Below are 22,839 nucleotides of genomic sequence, written 5' to 3' on the forward strand. Positions count from 1 at the left end.
TTGCTCAACAGCTTACACAGGCAATGCGCTTCATCTTATCAAAGTGTCTCTAGGAAAAACTGTCAGGTTTTTACAATGTCAGAGTCAAGAGAGTGCCTGGGCTTGAATGGGGGAATCGTTGACACACAAAAGTGAATAGTAAGTTACTGACTATTGCGTTAATGTACTGGAAACTGTGGTAATAAAGTTAAGGTACAGCATACATGTTTTTGTTCTGCATTAAAAAAGACAACCAGTTTATTAGGTAAACTTAAACTGATGCAATTTATATCAATTTAGCCCTAACAGCCTTGCAATAGAGCCTACTTCTAGGTTTAAAGGGTTATGATGCTCAGTTTTTGTTGACACTGTTTAAGAGAGGTGATTAAAACTTTCTGGTTGTTTTGGGGGCTGTAGTTTGTGGTTGTGATATTTACTCTACATTTATTGATATAAATGCGGTCGACAGTAATAATAATAAAAATCACTGTAAATAATGTGTTGCAAATGTCTCTGCCCTGGTCAAGTAGAGTGTGAAATAATAGGGATGCATTATTCAGAAGCCTTAAAGGTGGGTATGCAATTATACTCCAATACATGTCTTTAAGTCACATTCTGCGGATACGTCCTCACAGTCCACTAGCTGTCTGTTCTGTGTGTGTATTTGTACATAGCCCTGGCTCTGTAAATGAAAAACAAAGTTGCTCTGACCAAGCCACGCAACACTGTTCCAGCAATTCCAGCCATGATTTGTGTGTCAGGTAACTTTAAATGACTTGCCCACGGACAATCAGCTTACTTTCTAGTTCACCAAGATATGCTGTTGTTGTGATGTTAGCTATAGTAGCAGGAGAGTTGTGACTATCACTGTCTAGAGCTGGTCCTCTCTGCATGTTACCTTCGCAGCAGCAAATGTAGCGACACAACATTTGTTACATTAGTTATTGTGTAGTTATTTGCTCTATATCATGGTAGAGCGGAGGAAAATATTCTGGCAGTAAATGTGCTCTGTCGGTTACAGTGTGTTAGCTTCTCAAGACCACAGACTGTATATAAAAAGCTCAAGACCAAGAAAAGTCTGTTGTTTCCTCACCTGCTGAAAAAGTGAAGCCGGTTAGCGCTAGCTAACATCTCCCCTCCTCTTCAGACTGCACAGCTGAGCAGGAAAGCTTCTACAGTAGGCTACGTCTTTGGCTGCTATGTAACTTAACATTTTCTCAATTTATAGAAAGTAACTGGTAGCTGAATTTTATTACTGTCTACTTGTCCAATGTTGAGAACACAAGTTACAAACTTAGACTAAACTGGTGTAGCCTACAGCTCTGTCCTGTACAGACTGATTCAATTATTTTTCAGTTTTCAGATGAGAAAAAAAAAGAAAAGTGGTTGTTAGGAAAGGAAAGGACGGAGGTGACTGGAGAACCAGAGGTTAGTAAAGCAAGTTAGTGATGCAAACTAATCCTTTTAAGCTAATGAGGAGACGTTTCTTATTGGATTTTAAGAGAGGTGGTTTCTCAAGTTGCCTTTTTTTTTTATATTAATATCTACAGATAAATGTCAAAAGCTGTAATATGAAGAAACAAAAGGCAAACATGTACAGTCGTATCTATAATGATTCTGAGGTCACATTAACGTTTTAGGGGGTGATGCCATGCTGTGCCATAACTGTCTAATCATTGTGGAGAGCATCATAACCAACCAAATTACTTTCCTCAAATCTAAGGGTTGTAGTTCCTCCCCAGTAGACTGATCTTTGGGTGTTGGTTATTTATTATCTGCTCCAGCTTTTCCAACTATTTGTTCAGCAATATGGTGAAAATTATGGCCCAATATGATGTGAAATTACATATTTGGAAAAAAAATTTGGAAAAAAGGTAATTGGTGGATGGGTCACAGTGGGGAATTAAACCCAGGCCTCTCACACCAAAGGCATGTGTCTTACCCACTTCACCACCACCACCCTCTATGCACTGTTGGGCAAGTTACTTCCAAAATGTAATACATTATAGATTACTAGTTACTGTCATTTCAGAATAATTTTTTATCCATCAACCTACGGACACTTTTTTATTTCCCCAGTATCTCCAGGCAGAGAACATTTAGGGGCATCACGTTTTCTGACCGCTATTTCATTGTCAAGCATATAACAGACTTCAGAATATTTCAAAGTAAAAGCGCTCAATTCAACTCGAAATAAAGCATTGCTGCAAAAAAACGTTGTCCCACTTTTATTTTGCAGACAAAACCACTAAAGTGGAAGTGATTATGTGAGTAACTGTTGCTGTCATGACTGAGGTAGACTAGACAGTTGGTTGCAATTCGCAACCTCACCGCTAGATGCCACTAAATCTTACACACTTAACCTTTAAATACAGTGTCACAATATAGACAGTGGCTGGCCACTGAATTGTAGATCAAGAGATCCTGTTTTTAACTTCTTGTGCACCACCTTTAAAGAGTAGCTTAGTATCAGGCTAAAAAGACGTGTTTTTCTGCCCTTTCTGGATGACAGTTTCAAGTCCATTTCATCTAGTGTGCTCTGCCTTCACCAGTTTATGGAGTCCACCTGTACTTCACTGCAGGAGGGTGAAAAACTAGAGATCAGCATAAGATTTTCAAGGGGTGTCAAGTTACTCTTTATTTAATTCCTAATAATATCACTGTGGTGACATGTATCAGTTGTCTATTAAACCAGCACAAACTACCTAATATTCCATTAAGTGTATTTGTAAATCAGAGGATGCTATTGCTTCACCTTCACATTCTTACTAAGCATATTGTTGCTCAGCTTGTTTTCACTCAGCTTATTGCTCTCCGAGAATGTTTGTTTTCAGGCAGTGTGCCTTTCTGATATAGCCAAATTCTGTGAACCTGGGGAGGCGTCATGCATCCGTCATCCCTACTGCTGCTCAGTGCTCTGTGCTATTTTTGTAACCATCATCTCAGCGGGGTTCTGATCACTTCAGCTTTTGTCCACAGACAAATCAGCCCTCTTGTTTTTAGCCTCTGGTGGAGAATATAATAATCTCTTATTATTGCAGCTCCTAGCTCTCATTGTTTCTCTAATAACAACGAGAGACAAGCTATACACACGCTCTCTGTAGTTTTGAGATGGAAGACTTACTGTTTTCTCACAGGATATTTGGAGCTAGACTAGAAGCTCAAGTCATTAAAAATAGCTCACTGTTGATCCAGTTCAGATACTGTTGTGAGGAGATGAGTCATTCAAGTGGCTGAGATTCATTTTGGACAGAAATACTCAATCATGAATTATACCCTAACAGAAGACACACCATGCCTATAGATGCCAACTAGTAGGCTTGTTTTCATCCAGTGATGTTCTATGTGTGGCTTTTCAACTGTGCAATCGTATCTATCCCTACCCCCTGTCCTTGTTCAGCCAGGGCTACCACTTGCAAACCACAAGAGATATGCGGCCCCACCCTAGTGTCACGCTGGACCCTGCCACCTTTCATCCCCCGCCCTTCCGCTCTCGCAACCAGAGCTACATGCGCGCCGTCAGCACCCTCAGTCAGGCTAGCTGCGTCAGCCAGGTGAGTCTTAAACACATGCATGGCACAGGGGCAACATCTGGAGACATGAATTTGAGCTTATGTTATCTTGTCGTATACAGTAGCTTTGAGTAGAGGGCATTACACAGACATAAAACATCCACAGGTGTCCATATTGGAGGTCCACAGCTGATTGTCTATTAGACATAGCCTTGGCTGTCTCAACTTAACTCAACTAGTTTGTGCTAATTTGTGCTATTTTGGACAAGGATTTGATGCTCTAAATGATAGCCTACCTCTGAATCACCTCCAGATACAGTCAAACATTCTTTTCAGTGTGTTTCTTTGAAATGTCTTTAAGTGTGGTATCACATCAAAGAGCCTGTATCCTGAACAAGGATGTCTGAAATAAGCCACTTATAAATGATTCAACACTCTCCTGTTGTTGTGGCAACCCCAAAAGCTGCAGTTTGTTTTGATTAACTTTTTCCTGAACCTAAAACTATTGTTTCGAAGTCGAGACTAGGGCTAGGGACACAGCAACCCTTTCAGGTTTCTCCCTTTATCACGCCCTGCTATGAACCTTTCCAGTTGGATCAATTGTTTAAGTCTGTTTTGGACCCCCATGGTGGCACAGGACATGGTTGCTAAGAAGATTTATGATACAGCAAGAAAGCCTCCATATGGAAGAGTAACAACAGGAGAAGGGATTTTGTCCAAAAGATGGTTTATACAATCAGCATTCTCCTGCGAGTGCTAACACACAGATTTGTAGTATTAATAATAATAATAGTAATAGAAAATGTCTTGAATAATAGTGAAACTGAGCTCTCTTCTGGAATTTAATTTAGTATGTTAAACACTTTTTTAGATAAGGGCAAGATTATGTGGACAGAGGGGACATGACATGATAGAACAGAACTGGATAAATAGCTCCTTTTTACAATGACATGATATTGACATCAACAAAAGACTCGCTAAAGCTTGATAAGAGAAAGAATTCAGACTGCAGTGTTTTTCCTATTTCCATGTAGTAATATACAGTATACAGTACAGTGCATATCTTTGCTTTGGGGAATGTGGTGATGAAATGCTTTATAACACAAACTGAATGTTTTTCTGATCGTTTTTGTTGTCATCTGCCTTTTTTTCATTTGATCTTGACATTTATTCAGTTTAAGGTCGGAATTGACAGTGGCATTTCCTTATGCTAACACTCCTTCATATTTGCTGTGCAAAGGGGAAGAATCAAAGTGAGAAAGAGAAAGGAAGAGGAAAAATTAAGGACTGCTATTCCTGTTTTTGTCTCTCAGGTGAGTGAGACTGAGATCAATGGCCAGTTTGAGTCAGTTTGCGAGTCCGTTTTTAGTGAAGTAGAATCCCAGGCCATGGAGGCCTTGGACCTGCCTGGTTCGTTCCGCACTCGAAGCCACAGTTACCTCCGTGCTATTCAGGCTGGTTATTCCCAAGATGACGACTGCTTGCCTTCAATGACATCCTCCACTGTCACTTCAACTCTCAGATCCACAACAGGTAAAACAATTCCCCCCCTAAACGAGAGAGGGCTTAGACTACATATCCTCATACATCCTATACATGCGCACAAACTTGACATACCTACATATGTACAGTGGGGAACCCTTGAGCTTCAGAGATGCCGGGCTGAATGATTCCAGTTATTTTCTTTGGAAGCTATGGTGTGCGTGTGTTTGTTTTTGCCTCTGCATACTCCCAATTGTTTAGATGGATTTGCTTGTGTTTTACTTTGCACGATTCATGCATCATTAGCCAAGCATTTAGTTGGTCACTTGTGGTGTTGCCAAGCTGTAGACTAGGATATGGGTGGGAGGGTCACATTAACACTCAGATGGCAACACACGCAGATGGCAACACACGCTCACAGTGCACAACATAGCACAGCCACATTACATGGCATGCATAATAGGAACAGGCCCTACCCTAAGCATGTTCAACTGTGGTGTTTTATGTGTGTTGTACGAAGCGTGTGAGTTACTTAGGGAGAGGTGAAGACCAAAATGGGCCAGGGGTAGGGAAGCAGTAGGTTGTTGACATATTTGTGTTGAGAGAATACACTGGACAAGCCTTCTGCATGTCCTCCCCCTGCTCTGTTGCACCAACACATTAGCATGTGCTTTGTAACCAACCTTGTAATTGACCTCCTAAAATAATTAAAAAAACAATCTTGTAAGCAATTTAAGGTAAGTCAACAACCTCCAGAGACTAAAAGACGTGCACACACACATGCACGTGCTGGTTGCACAAAGGAACTGTCCACTGATGGTATACTCATTGAGTTTTAGAAGTACAACCTTCAATTATTTGTAGTATTGTTGTATTGTGTTGCATGAAACTCAAGCTTGTGAGCAGCAGCCTCAGCCAAAATAACTAATAAATGGTATGTAAAGTCAATTACAGGACTTTAAATTTCTTAATCACTGTCATCTTGAACTCCAAGTTTCCAGTTGAGCAAACTTAATTTTATTGGTCATATTTCATTGTTAGCTACAATTGCAATATGACAGTGGACCCAAACTCAACATATTTTGAAAAATGATTTTATACTAGATTTTGTACTAGATGCTGCTTCTTTAATACAATATACAAGGATTTCAAGGTTTTGTGCAACACAGTGCGGGCAATATATCCCTACAATTAGCATCTCAGGTTCTTTGTGCAAGCAGAGTCTTTGCAGTAACTCCCTCACTAAGTGCATTTGGTGTTTACCTGCAAGAGTAAAGCTATGAACCCTATTGAAACATTATTCTTTAAATACATGAATTTTTAAATATTATGACTTGGATTTTTATTGTTTTTGTACACTTTTCTGTCAATTTAATACTAGAGACGTTTGCACTTTTACTCATTTTGTTGGCTTTGTTTTCTTGTGCAATCTGGACTTTTGTTTTTGGAATCCTTTCATCTTCAATTGGGTTTCCATCTACGATTTCTTCGATGTGACAGAAGTACTGAGGATAAAAGAGTGTTCTCCAATCCCACTGTCTTATTTGCTGAACTCTATTCATTTAGCTCTCTGCTCCAAATCTGTCAGCTCTATATGGACTAAAACGAGCAGTTGATTGTACAATATGTTGTGAAGTTGTATTTTGAAGACTGGCATGATGCATCAATTATAATGTCAGATAAGGTTATAGCAACCCAGAGGAAGGGTTCCCTGAATGGTGATTACTTACAGTACTGTCACCTCCCAGTTAAGCCATACTGTAAATAATATTTCTCCTTTGGTGTACTCTTTGCACTGTTCTGAGGGAATAGTGGCCTTAAAATTAAACAAAGAAATTTATCCAGGCTATCTTGGCTAAGAAAAACACTGATTCCTGAAATCATGTTTTTATATTAGCATTCAGTACTAGTCTATGATTGAATTGTAAGCGGCTTATGAACCAAATCCCGTGTGAGGCTAGTGGGCCCCTGAGTGGGGAAGGTATCCCATGATGCTCCATAGGGCAGACGAGCAGCAAACCCCTCTCCATTTGACCATCCATCTCTTGAAGGATAACCAGGGGGAAAGAACAACTGGAGGCATCAGTGATGATTGTTGCAGGTATTTTAATGTTGACACGCATACATATATCTATGTATATGTGTGTTTTTGCACTGCCTTCTCAGTAAAAATAATAGAAACATAGAGTTTTTATATATATATATATATATATATATACATAGTTGGTAGAAATATCTCATTATGTTATCCTAAGTAAGAAACACGGTTCCAAACAACTCACAAAACAACAGACATTTTGATGTCTTCTTAAAACGTTAATACCTCTGAATATTGATTACAGTGATGAATGTGATGCTGGCTTTTGTGAGTTGTTTACCCTGTCTCTATTTTAAGTGTGCTTAGACCACATTGTAAGTATAAATGTATGAGAGATGTACTTCCCAAATATTTTGGAATGTTTTCATATCGTAACCATAAAATAGCACTGAATGTTATCGCATTGCCACTGTCTCCAATCATTTGTAAGAGCAGCATCTGTCTGCTGTACGTGTGAACTATTTTTTCTTTCCATGAAAATCTGACTTTTTTAAAAAAGGCCACACGTGGCAAAGTCTAACCCTTGACATTGAGTCTGTCAGCTGTCTTTGACTGTGGGATTGCAGCCTCTCCCTGGTGCAGCCCTGAAGGGGGGAGTGACCCCTCCCCTCACTGGGTTATTTACTCCACATGGTCTAATCAGCCACCTTGGACCTGATATGTTCAATAGGGTTCATATCTGCTTCTTGGCCCAGTAGTCTGTGATTCTTCTACTTCCTTTACATCTTTTCTTTTGCACAAAATGGCACAAATTTCCAGTCACTAAGAAAAATTTTGATATGTTTTGAGAAAAGGGTTCTCAGAAAATGGATTCATGATTTGATGATTGATGTATTTCATGTTTAATTCCACTCTTTGCTGTGCAGTGAAAAGATGGAAAGAAGCCTTGAGATGACTGAGAAGGCAGTGTAAAAACATTGTGAAAATCCTACAGTATGTGAGTTTAAAGATATTCATTATTGTCTTAGTTAAGGCACTCAGGACCCACTTCAAAAAAAGGGTGCTGTATTTGTACTGGCTCTGGCAGGAAGTAGCTGTGGTACTTGGATATGGTCCTCTACGCCATTTTTTTTGTAAAAAAATTTAAAAAATATATACTTCAACCCCACAGAAAGCAGTTTCCAAAAACTCAATTAACATTCCACCAACAATAAAGTAGATATTGGAAAAATAAAATGGACAGATGGTTGCTTCACATTTGTAATTTTGTGATTGTATGACAATACTCAGTTACCTCTTGGTTTAGTCCAGCACTGGTGAAGATGTAGTCACATTTGAACAGCACATCAGTCTATGGTGGGTGCTCATCCCTGATTTAACCCTTAGGAAATCATTGGGTCTGAGCTTGTATGTCTTTGGAATTAACTTACCACTCACATACTGTATGTTTTCCATAGATATGTGTTTATTTTGTAGTTCAGAATCAAAATCAAATCACACTCCAGCTGTTCCTTTCACTTTGAATGTCCTTCTGTTTGCATATTCAAATTTTTCTTCCAGAGGGATATGATGTTGTGGATGGGACCTCTTTACTAAATGACGACATGATAGAGGATGATGACGGTGCTAGCTCGTCTGCCTATGCGGAGCTGGAGAGGCTGGAGAGAGAGACGGCTGCTGCTCGCAGCCACCACAGTACTAGCTCCACTGTAACAGCCATCTCTGTCCCACCGGCATCCCCACCTTCATACAGGGTCCCCTCTGCCTCACCTGTAGGCACCTCTGAGCCGCCGGTCCCCCAGGCCATTCAGGCCTTCAAAGAGTCTGCTAACATGGTTGCTGCCTTCAACATGCAGTGGAAGGATGAAATCTCAGCAATGCGCTATGAGCTGGCGGAGCTACGTAGAGACGTCTGTGGGGAACTGAAAACTTTCAACAGCAACTTCTTCAACTTTACTCAGTGCTACAACATGTGGACTTTGTGCCGGGAGCCTTGCAGCGACAGCACCACTCAAACAGACGACAGAGTGTCCATAGGAATTCAAGCAGGCTCAAGTTGGTCCGTTCGACAGAATACAGAGGACAAGTCAGTGATGTGCCAACCAGAGCCAGCACCCTTCAGCATTATGGATTTGATGGACCCACCCCGAATTGAAATTATAGAGGGAACCCCTGAGAGTACGCCAGAGGGGTCAGGCAGCCCTGCCAGCCCACTTCCAATAGAGGACTTCCCGTGGGAGATCAACAAAAAGCAAAAGACCCATAAGCAGCCAGACACAGGTGGCCACACAGGTGGTCACAGAAGCGCCAGTCTAGAACTGTGGAGCAGGAAGTATACCAGTGGACCCATGTCATATCTGTCTATGTCATTTTAATCATTCCCATTCTACGCATACTGTAAAATGAGATGAGGAAGCCAGGGTGAAAAACTTAACCAAGAAAGGCAGGGCAGTGCTGTTGTTATATGTCCCTTTACTCTATGCAGACACAGAGTCTGTCATCTCTTGAACAGGTCACAATGTTGTTCAAGCAATCTTTTAACAAGTGTCTTGTTTAGCCATGGAATAAAAGTGAATGATTTTGTTTTACACCTGAATGAGGTGACAAGAATGTGAGAGAGAATGTGGCTGATGTTCAGATCCTCAAGTGCCAACAAGTACAGCACCATCTTCCCTCCTCAATCTTAAATACCCAAACTTCAATAAAAAAGAGGTCAATTCAAGTAAACATCGGTAAATCTGAGGGTCATTTAATGATAAAACTATCAGCCATTGTGAGGTGAAGCATACAGTAAGTTGGTCTGTTTCTGCAAATGAATCTGAATATCATGTTCATTCCAGTTTCTCCTCATGTAGAAACAAGAGTATACTGAAAAAATACTGTGAATAACTTTATAAACCCTAGTTTTTTAATGAATGCATCGAAGAAATACATATAATTATGTATTAATATATAATTTACTTTTTGGTTATTCTAATCAAAACATTCCTTTGCCATAGCCTTCATCCATTTTGTAGCCAGTTCCAGTTGAAATGGGCATTTTGAAAATTTCCAACTTACAAAGGTTTTCTCAATGGTGAACTGGTGAACCACACAGCATAAAGATGTAAATTTAATAATTCAATAAACAGTAGATAGTGCTGACAACTTATAATAATCCCTATAAAATTTGTAAAAGCCTTATTCTCTGGAATAATGTATGGATGACACTGTCTCAAGGCTTTGTGGACTTAGTCCCTAGCGAAAATTGTTTACGATGAATCATTTGTGACTAAGTCTGACAGCATGTGGAGAGGAAAACAGTAAGGGGGATTCACAGTGATCATGAATTATGAATGTATCGGCTTCAGTTCATTCCTGCACAAACTGCATTCATGTTCAAACTCTGTATATGTATATAAATGTACCATTTTGTATATAGAGAAACTTATATTCAATACTTGTACTGTTTGCAGTTATAAACATTCAGATTTCTGAGAGGCTCAGAGGGGTCATGGTAGTAACTGTGGTTCTAAACCAAACAGCACTTTTTCCAGTCTTCGAGGTCTGTCTCCATTTATTTCATCATGTCCATCCTCCAGCTGTTTGTGTACCTCACAAGGAAGTTGGTAGTTCATACCAGTGTTTCCGCCTATTGTTTTTTGTGCAGTGGTGACTGGAGGTTCTTAAATGTTTGGTGAAGCAGCTTAGCTATCCATTCCTTTATATTTTAGGGGAAATGGTCCAACAAATTAATTGGATCTATTGTTTTGATAAATTATGCTTAGAGACTTGAACTAAATTGTACCATATTCACCTTTTTTAAATGCCACATTTCTCTAGTAATTGTGGAATTTGTCATGCTGGGGTGGTTCATCACTGCTGAAAGATAACAGAGGAACATTGGTCCCTCTAAGTAGACAATCAGAATCGCTGAGGGCCTCTACCTCTCCAACATGTCCCCAGAGGTGCAGTATAGTACCACTGAATGTACTAACACCGCCTCACTAGTGATGGCTTAGCTGGGCTCTTGTCAAACCTTAATGGGTGGGAGCCCTCCATCATCTGCTATATTTGGCTATACAGCTCATTTTGTCTGTTACTCATAAAATACTAGTCGCTCATTTGCCACTGGCATTCCCCTCAACCACTCATCTGCTCCACTGTCCCAACATGGCGTACCAAAGTTAATACTGAGGCCCATGGAACTGAGGCTAACAACAAACAACTCCAAGCTTGACAGCATTTATCTTTGGACGACCACTGCAGCACAGGACCATGGGAAGCCTGCATGTGTCTGACCCCTGACTGAAATGTGAACCTTTCAAAAGGACTTTTAATAAAGGAGAGGCATCATCTCCCTATAAGAGAGTGGATCTTCTTCCCCCTTTGCACGACCAAAAGACAATACTTGCAGAAAAAGTGGCATTTTGAAAAGATGATATTCATACAAAGGTTGTACTAGAGTTAAGAGCAAAATTAAAGCTGAAGCCACAAAAGAAAAAAAGGCAGACATTTCCTTTTGAGTTATTGCAGTAGCTCCACCCACACACCTGTAAAAGTAACTCATTAGACCTGAACTTAAATACCGAGCTAAATCATTCATTTGCTTTGATAATCTAATATATGTGTTACAGAGGAGGCATATTTTGCTGGTCATTTTTAGCAGCAACTTCCTAGCTCTGAATTTGAGGTTTTGAGGTTTTGGTACAAAGACCAGTAATAGGTATAAAAGGATATAATAAAAGGAATAAGTTCAAATGTATTGTTGCCATTCTCAACCATCTGCAATACAGAATATGAATTTTTAAATTCTCTACAAACCGGCCAAAGGCAGGGTTAGCATAAATCATTTCAGTGAAAGGCATATGACTGTGACAACTTTTGGCCTATAACTATTTTAATATATACATATATTTACAGAATATATGAAAAAAAAAACTTTGGAAAGGCTTGTATTCATATTTTTGCTTTTTTGAATGATCAAGAGGTATTGCCGTGGCATTCCTTACTTACATCTTTCCCCATAGTTTGGGGAATGCAAACTAATTTAAAGGTGCTGAAGACTGGCCAATCATGATGTCTCCAATCTACATTCATTCATTCTATGCAAGTCCTTTGTTGTGATTTATGTCATCTAAATATTTGCAGTTATAGATATTAGGTGTTTATGTTAATCATTAATGCAAGTCATCAATGCAGGGAATGGAATTATGTTTTCAGAAAATAGTGGTGGCTCTTAAAAAAAGAAGTTATTTTTGCATGAGCCAAGGGTCACACTAAAGGTTGCTTGAGTGTGTCCTGCAAAACAGCTGCCCCATTCACATTTCATCAATTTTAGCTTGTATACTAGAGTCAAACACTTTGTTGGTGAGACTCATGCTTAGTAGTAGCATCTGTGTGCTTTGTAACATCATATACAAAAGAAATGAACAACCATAAGTGCATCACATATTGACAATATATTCACTGACAACAGCAAAATTAGAAAGCAAGGCCTCTGATAATATAATTGGAAATGCTGTACAAATTGCTTAACATTCTTCTAAATTTAATTGCAAACTGGTGATTGACTGATAACAGGGAACTTGCTGACGCTATTAATAGTTTTAATCCAGTGTTACATTATCATTTCATCATTTAGCCCAAAGATTGACCCTTCCCTTAAAACAAGTTGAAATGTAGCAAAAATACAGATATTGATCTAAATAGTATTTTAAAAATATATATACAAACAAAATATGTACATTTAACAGAGACTCCAGATTAAATAGACAAAGGGTATTTACAATTATTTTATAACCATGCAACCATATTTTGTGTAATGAAATATATAATTATTTGTAAGAAATCCTGAATTGTCTATCTAATATGTTATAGTATGTAGTCAATTACCCCATGAGTTTTTGTTTACATCTTGTTGTCATCCAGAGATCTGATTCAACAACTGTGCCAACTGTGATGTCCAGCTCTAAGGACAATGGTTTTTAGGATGGAATCTGATCTCACCTGAACCTGTAACACTGCTTGAATATAAACCCTTTTCTACCCCTGTGTTCTCTTCCTGCATTTATTCACGTTTTCTTGGCGAAAAACATGCTACTCTGTTTTGCATCAATCATGTTGCAATTTTCAGGGATCTCAGACTGCATTGTTTAGTAAATCAGATTTTGTCAGTTATAAAACATTCTTTTGAAAACCATAGTTTAGCCTGCATTTGTTAGCTTATGCTTATTTTGTTAAACGAATGAAATCAGTATGTGACACTTTTGTTTTGGTTTTTCTTTTTGCTTATTGTGGTGTTTCTTGTGAATTTTCATTTACAACTTTTATTGGCCTTATGTATTTTTCATAAATTGATATAAAACAATGGATTAAAATGTTTATGATGTTTATGTTTATGGTAATTGAAATGGCAAAATGGGGGTCATAGCTTTACAATGGCATCCAAAGATGAAACTGATTTATAGCATAAACAGTATTTTTTGTGTCCATACAGAGTTGTCCACACACTTTAACACACCACAAATACACAGCATGGGCCAGGCACAGTGTCTTTTACTTTGACCCTCTCAATATGCATTGCTTTTGTACTAAGCTATCATCTTTTTGTTTGTTTTCCTTTCCTTTTTCTTCCCCCCCCCCCCCCGATTTTAGGCGTCCGTAGCTTAGCTGGGGGGCGTAGGGAGTACGGTAGGTCTGGTAGGGAAACGCTTTATTATCCCTTTTTTATATGTTATTAATACAGTTTTTCATACATTTTGTCTGACTCATTAACATTTTTCACTAAAATAAGATATATCATAAGTTGAAAATGCCATCATACTCACTAAGTATGTATAATACATTTAAATGTTTTCATCTGTTTCCACATTGAATCCAGTGGAATTTTCCAGATTATTTACTAGTACAGGATACAGTTCAACAAACCAAAAGGAACAAAATTGTTGATTACTGTTCGACATGTTGGCCTTGTGTTAGCACACTGGCATCTGAACAGAGTAAGGCATAAGAATATCTCCTTAAAATCTCTTCTGCACAACTGGAACTTACTTTAATGGAGATGTGCATGAAGCCTTTTAAACAATCCATTAAATTCTTGATTTGGTTTATTTTTATTTGTTATGCTTTAATATTACAGTTCTGTTCAAATTCATTGGTATTAGTGTTTCACCCTCTTGCTTTAACCATTGTATACATTTTCTTTAAGCGAACAGAGGGGAATAAAATCAGCACACAGTAGTGTGTCTTTATTTTAAATATCCTGGCATGCAGCAAGGCAGTTTATGACAAACATAACAGCTTTGTTCTACAAACCATCACAAATCAATGCTGCTTTTAGTTGATATCATCAAAAGAGTTTTCATACTCAAATTGTGGACAAGCTACAATTGTTGATATATAAAAAGACCCTTTCAGATTTATATTCAAGTCAGTTGCTTTTAGCCGTTATGATGTTGACACAGATGGCAGTTTTAATCCAACTTACTCTTATAACATTAGTTTTAAGGGTATGATAGATACTACCAATACTCAAACTCAATTTTAAGTTGGTGGTGGGTGATGGACTTAGTATTCAAAATAATCACATGGTTGCAGATTCTGGCATACTGAAAAGTGTTATCTCTGTTTAAAGTAATTGAAAAGTGGAACTGTTAACACAGTCTACACAAAATCCTACACACACACAGTATTATACTTGACGTCAGATATATTGAGTAGGTACAGTATTATATGACAGTTGTTACTGGTTCCATGAGTGGTCTTACACAGCTCATCTTTTGGAACAATTTTCTCAAAAACTACATTACATTGTGTGGGCTAAACTTCTATTTAAAACGATTTTTTATATTTTGGGGAGCAGAGCCCATGAATGGTGATATCCAATGGTCATTCTTAACATATTAAAAGAAATGAAAGATTTGTTGAAATTCAGACCCTAAAAGATGAATCCTCAAGTTTTTGGTGAACCCATGACCTTTCCTCTAGTGCCACCATCAGGCCATGTGTACACCTGGAATGGGCAGATTATCTTGACATTTTTTGAGCACATGTACACTCCCCATTTAAATGAACTGTTTGCACACACAAAAATTAATCTGACAGGCACCTTACAAATTTAGATTATAGGGTACAATGACCAACTTTCTAAGCTGCTTGTGGGGCTTTTTGAAAAAGTTACTTTAAGTTACTTTTTTTATCTATGAAGGCTGGAGAAGGTACATTTTTTACAGATTTATTTGGGATGCTAACCCACTAGCTCATCACTGGGGCAAAGGCAATGAAAAGAGAGTTTGTTGAAATGGTACTTTCAGGCCATTGATTTGTATTGGTTTGTTGTGATATTTCATACATAAAAGGTTAATCCACCTTGCATCCATGGGGGCATCACCACTGTATGTATATATGTATGTGGCTATGAACAACATGCTTGTTTTCTTGTACTGCTCTTGAAAAAAGGGCTACACAAACCTACTTTTTAAACTTTGCAAATCCAGGAGAATCAGCTGGAAATACTGATACACAAGTCCTGTTAGTCGTCCTATGTCAAATCATCCACTGCATTCATATTGATCCATCCACTCATCCATCTCTGCAAACCACCAGTGCCATACTCAATCTCAATCTTAGGCCTAAGAAAATATCTTTACAATGGCTGGGTGAGGTATAGCAATATTTATAGGAATAAAATGAATAAATTCCTCTTAGTCAATGCTATTTGCAAATCACAGGGCAGTTTTTGATATACACAGTAATGTATTTTGCCTGTGGCAATATGTGTTTCTTTTACGCACACACTAAAGAGATGTCATTTAGGTGAGCAGAAAAATCCTGATTAACAGGAGGGATTTCTTTGAACAAAAAGATAAGCTGAAGATAAGGAATTTTAGACTATTTCCGTACTCAAGTAAGATTTACTTTGCTCTTAATCCTTAATATCTACAGTAATCATGTTCTATCTCAGTTATTTTTACATTAAGGACTTTGTGATGTAGTGCTTTAGGGCTGGGGCAACCTAATCAACGTAAGTGATTACAGAAATATGTCTGTAACTTTTGTTACAATCTATGACTGTTGTTACAGTTTGTAAATTGTTTCAATTCATTTTCCTGCCCCACACTGATGAAAAAATACATTTGCCAGAGATTATCTTACTGTTTATTACTCCATTGATGAAATAAATCCACGTCATAACCATTTTAAGTTTTAAGTCAAGTACTTACCAGTTAGTAAAAATACTGATTCTCCAGTTCAGGTAAAGGGTTGACATATAGTCATTAAATTAATCTATGTGTCACAGTCATTCTTTTGAATGTGAGGTCCAGTATTTTCCTGATCTAGCATCTGACAAATAGGGTCTTATCAACTTATTATTATCATCATCATCATCATTATTATACAGCAGTAACATGGAAATTAGACTAATTCTAAAATATGCTTCTATCATTATTCTAATGTGCTTTGTGTCTAATAATGGAGTAATAAAAACTGAACCTAGAATAATCAATAAATTAGTAAGAAATAAATAATTGTTAGATTAAATTGATTAAAAAATAATCATTAGGTGCAGCCCTAAGGTGCCTAGCAATAAACATAGCTATATTGGCTTAATGAAAAAAGTTGGAGTAGGCAACATGCTACATTTATGTAATTTTGTAAAATAGATGCAATGCTTTCAACCTGTTGGTCCATACACAATGCACTGCTCATTGTTCTGACAGCCAATTCACCAAATTGTTAAAGACAAAGATAATGATTATACTGCAACTAGATAAAGCTATTGGCTGTGATTTTTAGGCTTTAGGAGAACAATGATTTTGCAATATATTTACTCATACAAATACAAATAATAGTAACTATGTTTCCATGGTAAATACAGTCTGGAGTCAAATAACACATAGTGTTACATTATGACCTGAGAGTGTGAAGACATTCACTTTGTTACATCTTCAGCCCCCATGCTCATGTACACAGCTCATCAGTCACTGCACGTCATTAAGCCACATTCTACCCTGATCTGAGTAAGAACAGCATCTCACCAGCGTCTTTGCCAGTCTGAGTCTACAACTATGGCAAGAACGGCACAAATGGAGGGAGTCGGACGGAGAGGAGGCGCTGTCAGAACTTTTCTGAAATTTAAGTGTTGACCACAAAGGAGAAAAAGGTTTGAGGGGCCTTGTTGAAAAAGCACGAGAGTGAAGGTCTGTTTACATATTCTCTGCACCAAAACTATTTAAATGATTTTAGGCCACACTTTACATAAAGTCCACGTAAGTACCATAGTTTTTAATAGTGCCTACATAATCATTCTGGAATCTCAGCTGAAAATGTGTGAACACGATAGGTGATTATTATAAAATTTTCCATTAATTACTTGTATTAATAATTATATTTTAAGTGCAGCTGGGTACTTGCATTTCATGTAAAGTATGGCTTAAGCACATGCAGTCAAATCAAATTCAAAGGGATTTTAATGCAGTAAACTGGTTATAGAAATAAGTGGGGCGGTCATACCCTTTCAGTATAAGATTTGAAAAATGGGAATGTGAAAAAAGTGAAACTTGTAGAAGTTACACATGATGCAGTACGGCATGCAATGGTTTTCAATATACAACATTATTTCATGACCAAAGGCATTCCAGAAATTTAAAAAAAAGAGAGAGAAATAGACTGTCTTGCTTTTGAGTTTAAAAAACATGTTCTTTGTCTGGGTTTGTCAGCACATTGTGTCTGATTTTCTTTGTTTCCCTACCGTCTAAAGCTAATTTTTGTTAGCTCTACAAAAATGACACTTGGCAGAGACAGACATTTTCCAATTCAAGGTCATGTTTGCGGCACTTTCCTACAGTTGTGAGACTAATTCAGTAGTTCAGTATTGGTCGACTCTCTTCTGTGTCTTTGTCTGACATTTTTTGTTGGCCTTATACTTAAAAAAATTGCAATGTTCTGTGCCTCTCTTAAGAGACACACTGTACTGCTAATAAACCAAGTTTAATATTTGCATTTTTTTATATAATCTCCAAACATTGGGGGGAATTAACTCTTTAAAACTTAATTGGAAAATCTTTTTTTAAATTATAAAACCCCAAATTTAAAAATTTGACTACTTTCATATTTATGTGTTAATGATTTCTGCTCTGTGTTTTATTTGAATAATTCTTTTTATAAGATCATTCTGTCTGTTTTAGATTCAGTTGATGCATGTTATCTTTGTATGTGTGTTTTAGTGCATTACTGATTTACAAATTGAGGAAAGCCTGATAAGTATTGATTGCTCTTTAGATCATGATACATAGTTACTATATTAGGGCAACGCAGATGGGCAAAATTCCTAACAACCTTAGCAAACATTGATTCTTAAAAGGCTTTAGCTAAAGACCATACAGTTGATTTCCATTTTGGTCCACTTTCATTATTTGTCACGTTTTTATTGCAATTCTATTATTGGTCTTGTAATGCAAAAAGACGTTTTTAGACAATATTTGCAGCATAACAAACACAAAGTCTAGACAAATAAATATACAAATGTCCCTGGCAGTAAGAACCTTGTTATCACACACTTAAACAAGGTTGATGCACCTCTGAAGAATTGTTGTCTATGAGCATTGCCTATCTGCATTTTGAAACAGAAACACAGCAAATGCTGGATAATAAGTGTTACCCAGATTTTAGCCTTTCCCATGTTTTTCTTTATGTGGTGAAGCAGTATTTGTTACAGTAGGTCTGTAAATCTAACTCATTTACTCTAAATTAGTTGCACTCCAAGTGCATTCAGTGCTGCATGTTCAGCATTTGGGAAAAAACACTGATGTTACCCATTTCTAACACTGTTGAGCATATCTGTGTTTCTCGCTCTCCTTGCCTGTTACTAACAATTGGATAAGCAAAAGGAAAACCTAATGTAAATATTTTAATAAGCTTTAGACCTCTTGGAAGTTAGTGTTTTGGTAGGTATTTACTGTAGGTGTGCATTAGTGTGTTTAATACCTGCATCTGTCCTTTCTAACTGGTGTTGCTTGCTCCTTGCAGGGATTCAGTTTCGTCTCCCTACTTCCTGCAGTGTGGACCGCGCTCAGCCACCTCCAGGTACCAGTCTGTCACCATCTCTTTCATCCATACTAGCACTTATCTTTGCAAACTACGTTTCAGTTGCAGTCATACCTGCTATTTTTGCTAACAAAAAACAAAACAAAAAAGTAAATAATTGTGCATCTCTTCCTAGTAAACAGTTGGGAATCACATTACTTTAATAAGCTAACTCTAGTTAATGCAAGGCTGTACCCACAGAGGCCTTTGTTTTATGTTAAGGTTTCTCTTTTCTTTTTATATTGCTTCCTGCAAAATATTAACTGAACATGGACTGCTCCAATAAAACCAAAACCTAAGCTGTGAAAATTAAACACTCACCCTGTGTAGGTTTGAAAGGTGGCTGTGAAAAGCTTGATCATTTGTGGGGGACGGCAGTTTTACCTATTTAAATTGATTTGCTGTTAAATTACAGTGTTTTTCTGATACTTTAACCTTTAAAAATATGTATCAAACAACCATAAAACATTTTAAACCACATCAGCAACATTTCTCTGCCCGTTCCCTAGCATGTTCCCGTTCATTAGCTCGGTATATTTCAAACACTGATATCATGATCATTATACCGTTGAGCTACAGCGTCCGTTTAGAACTTTGGCTACACCAATGTATACAATGTATACAATATACAATGGATACAATATCACCAAAATCTGTGAGCCATCGAATTCTGTGACTCAAAACACGGGTGTTGCGCCAATTATGTGAGCCACAAGATTCTGTGACTAAATCCACTAAAACCACTATCGTTTCCTAAACCTAACAAAGTAGTTTTGGTGCCTAAACTTAACCAAACTACGACCGCTTCACAACTCAACCACAAGTCCTAAGAGCACGGCCATTTTGTCACAGAATCTGATAGGCCACACATTTTTGTGTTACACTGGATTTTAACAGTTAAAAATGTTAGTGTATCAAAAACCATAAAAACGAGTAAAACCACTCCAGCCATGTTTCTCTGTCCATTTCTACGCTGGGAATGTTCCAAACAGTCATTATAAAGTTATATATATATATATAGCATGTGTGTCCGCTCATTAGCACCGCTAACGTTACGTGTTCGTGTGGTTTTGTCTACAACCGTTGGCTTGCCGTTGGGCAATCTTAATGCTACAGGATACAATTTTAGACAGTTTTAGACAACAGTTTTTGTTTGGCGTTTTACTGCTTCAGTATGACCATGCCCTCAGTGTACAAAGCCAGCTCGATAAAGAAATGTTTTCCCTGTTTTGTGTGGAAGAACTTGAGTGTCCCCCACAAAGCCCTGACCTCAACCGTACTGAACACCTTTGGGATGAACTAGAACGGAGATAGCAAGCCAGGCCTTCTCATCTAACTTGTAGGACCTCACAAATGCTCTTCTTAATGAACGGGCAAAAATTGCCATAGAACTCCATATTAATGCCTTTGGATTTAGAATTGGTTTTGTGTAGGTGTCCCAGTACTTAGGTGTCCATTTAGTGTAGGCCTACATGCAACCTTTTATTAACCTATGCAGAGGTAATGTTTTTTTTTACATAGCCCACAATGACGCCATCCTCAATTTGATTACATTGTTTATGTAGTGCTCACAGCCGGCCCGGCCCGGCCCCACACACCTTTGACAATCGGCCAAAAACACTTGCATGCACGTTTTGCAGAGTTTCAATTCTCTGGATGTGAAGCTCTCTGGAGCCCTGCCTTCCTGCAGCATCTTCTATGCTGCCTGCAGTTCCTGATTCATCTATGTCAAATTTGACTTGAAATTAAAAAAATGAAAGTAAATTATTATATAAACAGAAAATTTGAAATAAGAAATATTTAAGTAGTACTCAAAGTACACAAAATGCGACTTTGCTAATGTAATGAGTGTTAATGTAATCTGGTACCTCCATCCTGAATAATAGTTTTCTTTTTATTATAAATTAATCTGCCTATAATTTTTAATTGATTCAAATCAATTCATAATGTATTGCATGAAATGTCAGAAAATAGTTAAAAATAAATATCCTAAGAACCCAGAGCCTAAGCTGACATTTTCAAATGTCTTGTTTTGTGCAAATGACCTGCCAAAACACAAATATATTCAATTTACAAACTAACTAAAACCATTAATAGATTGTCAAAGTAGTTGTCAGTTTATTTCCTGATGACTGATCATTTAGATTGATCATGTGTTTAAGCCATAGGCTACTCTGCTGACCACCAGACATTCTGTTGTTATAAGCCTTGTGTTGTGCACACTGCTGATTCACTGTGAGTGTTGATGAAGTTGGAAATGGCAGCAGAAAGTAACTAGATTGGAAAGTCAGAGAGGACATGAAGGAGCTGACATGAGGAAAACTGTACATAGGTTGGCTAGTTTGTGTTTTTATGCAGAAGCAAGTCCCTGCTTTTGAGCTCCATGGGGCTGGTGATATGTGAAAAATGTTGAAGGCATAAACTACCCAGGTCCTCAGTGTTTACTTTTAATACTACAAATACATTTTAGCAGAGCAGCAGCACAATTTTATAGCATGACATTCAGGTCCATTTAGTCTTGGCTGCGCCTCCAGTGTGTGGGTATGTTTACTGAACTACCCAGTGCAGCAGCGCTACGACAAACAATCAAATTCAAACACAGCCGGGCACAACTGACTACACAAAGGATGGGATGCTTCCATGGACTATATTAACTAAACTTTCAACTAAGGCAGTAGTATTTTAAAGTAACACTTGCTGTACTTTAGCTCTGCGAATTTAGTCAGTTGGTGTTGGTGTTCCTAAACTTGCCTTTTCCGTATCTTCTCAGTTAGCGATTTATTGTGTTCAAGGGCTCTTACTGTATGCTGAACATTATTATGCATCTGCTTAAACTGTGGGTCTTACATGTAGGTGGAGAGAGCGGCACAGGTCTGGTAACTGCATGGCAGCATTGTTTATGGAGACGCTACTTTTAAAGTCAGTGCAAAATGTCAAGTCTAGACAGAAGACCTTGAATTTTGATCCTAAGGAACTGATGCTACTTACCACAATGTTTTAAGGGCTTATGGATTGGTTGTTCCTTCCTGGCTGTTAATGAGTCACACCACAGGACAGTAATTGTATTGGAAATATCACAACATTTTACTGTATCTTGCCTGGACCCAGACATGTAAACCCGATTTCTAGTACCTGTTGTTTAAACACTGTTCAAGTAAATTGTTTTTTTTTCATTGGGGCAAACACAAGATTTATACAAGGTTTTTGATTCTGATTTGATTCCCACTGGAAGCTCGAGACAATCCTCAACCCATGCCCGACACGCATAGGATAAGTTAAGACGTAGCAGAGTTTATTTGCACAGTGGCACAGCCACAACTATAAACCTCCTTGTTCAGTGGATTCTTCCAGCACTTCCAGGCATTTAAGTTTGAGCTAAACTAAAACAGAAATGACATGGACAGATATGAAGACACTCTGAACAGTTATAGTGAAATGCCTTATCTTAATCCACTGACTGAATCCACTATTGCCCAGATAGGGGACTTTGTGCAGTCTGTAGGGGGACATCTGCTGTCCAGTTGATGTTATTGCAAGACATTGTAACTTCTTTTTTCAGACTTAGTAAACCAATTCTCTCAGAAGCCTATTATGTGGTGATGCCAGTCCAGCCCAGGAGGAGTCAGCAAATGAAGTGCCATCACTAAACAGCATTAACCTAAGCAAATAATTGTGTAATTATGCCCGGCACATAAATGTAGACAACAAATGTGTTTCCAAATGTCAATCTATTTAAGCAGACATAAAGTATATGAATGAACT

At 37.9% G+C, this 22,839-nt stretch overlaps 1 protein-coding gene across 2 annotated transcripts in view; it reads left to right on the forward strand.

The window, feature by feature from the left end:
- The window catches only part of LOC119908860 (disks large-associated protein 2), a 95,912-nt gene that overhangs the window by 60,374 nt on the left and 12,699 nt on the right, over positions 1–22,839 (forward strand). The window contains exons 4-7 of one of the 2 annotated variants that reach the window (XM_038726769.1): positions 3,380–3,533; positions 4,805–5,024; positions 13,648–13,683; positions 19,021–19,077. In XM_038726769.1, coding sequence (XP_038582697.1) covers positions 3,380–3,533; positions 4,805–5,024; positions 13,648–13,683; positions 19,021–19,077 — 467 coding nt within the window. Of the gene's footprint in view, positions 1–3,379; positions 3,534–4,804; positions 5,025–8,571; positions 13,355–13,647; positions 13,684–19,020; positions 19,078–22,839 lie in introns of those variants that run through there. The other variant, XM_038726770.1, reaches the window with a different exon arrangement.

The sequence above is a fragment of the Micropterus salmoides genome, unplaced genomic scaffold, assembly GCF_014851395.1.
Source record: "Micropterus salmoides isolate LMB-PRFRI ecotype aquatic unplaced genomic scaffold, ASM1485139v1 Ms_hic_scaffold_18, whole genome shotgun sequence".
NCBI classification, from domain to species: Eukaryota; Metazoa; Chordata; class Actinopteri; order Centrarchiformes; family Centrarchidae; genus Micropterus; species Micropterus salmoides.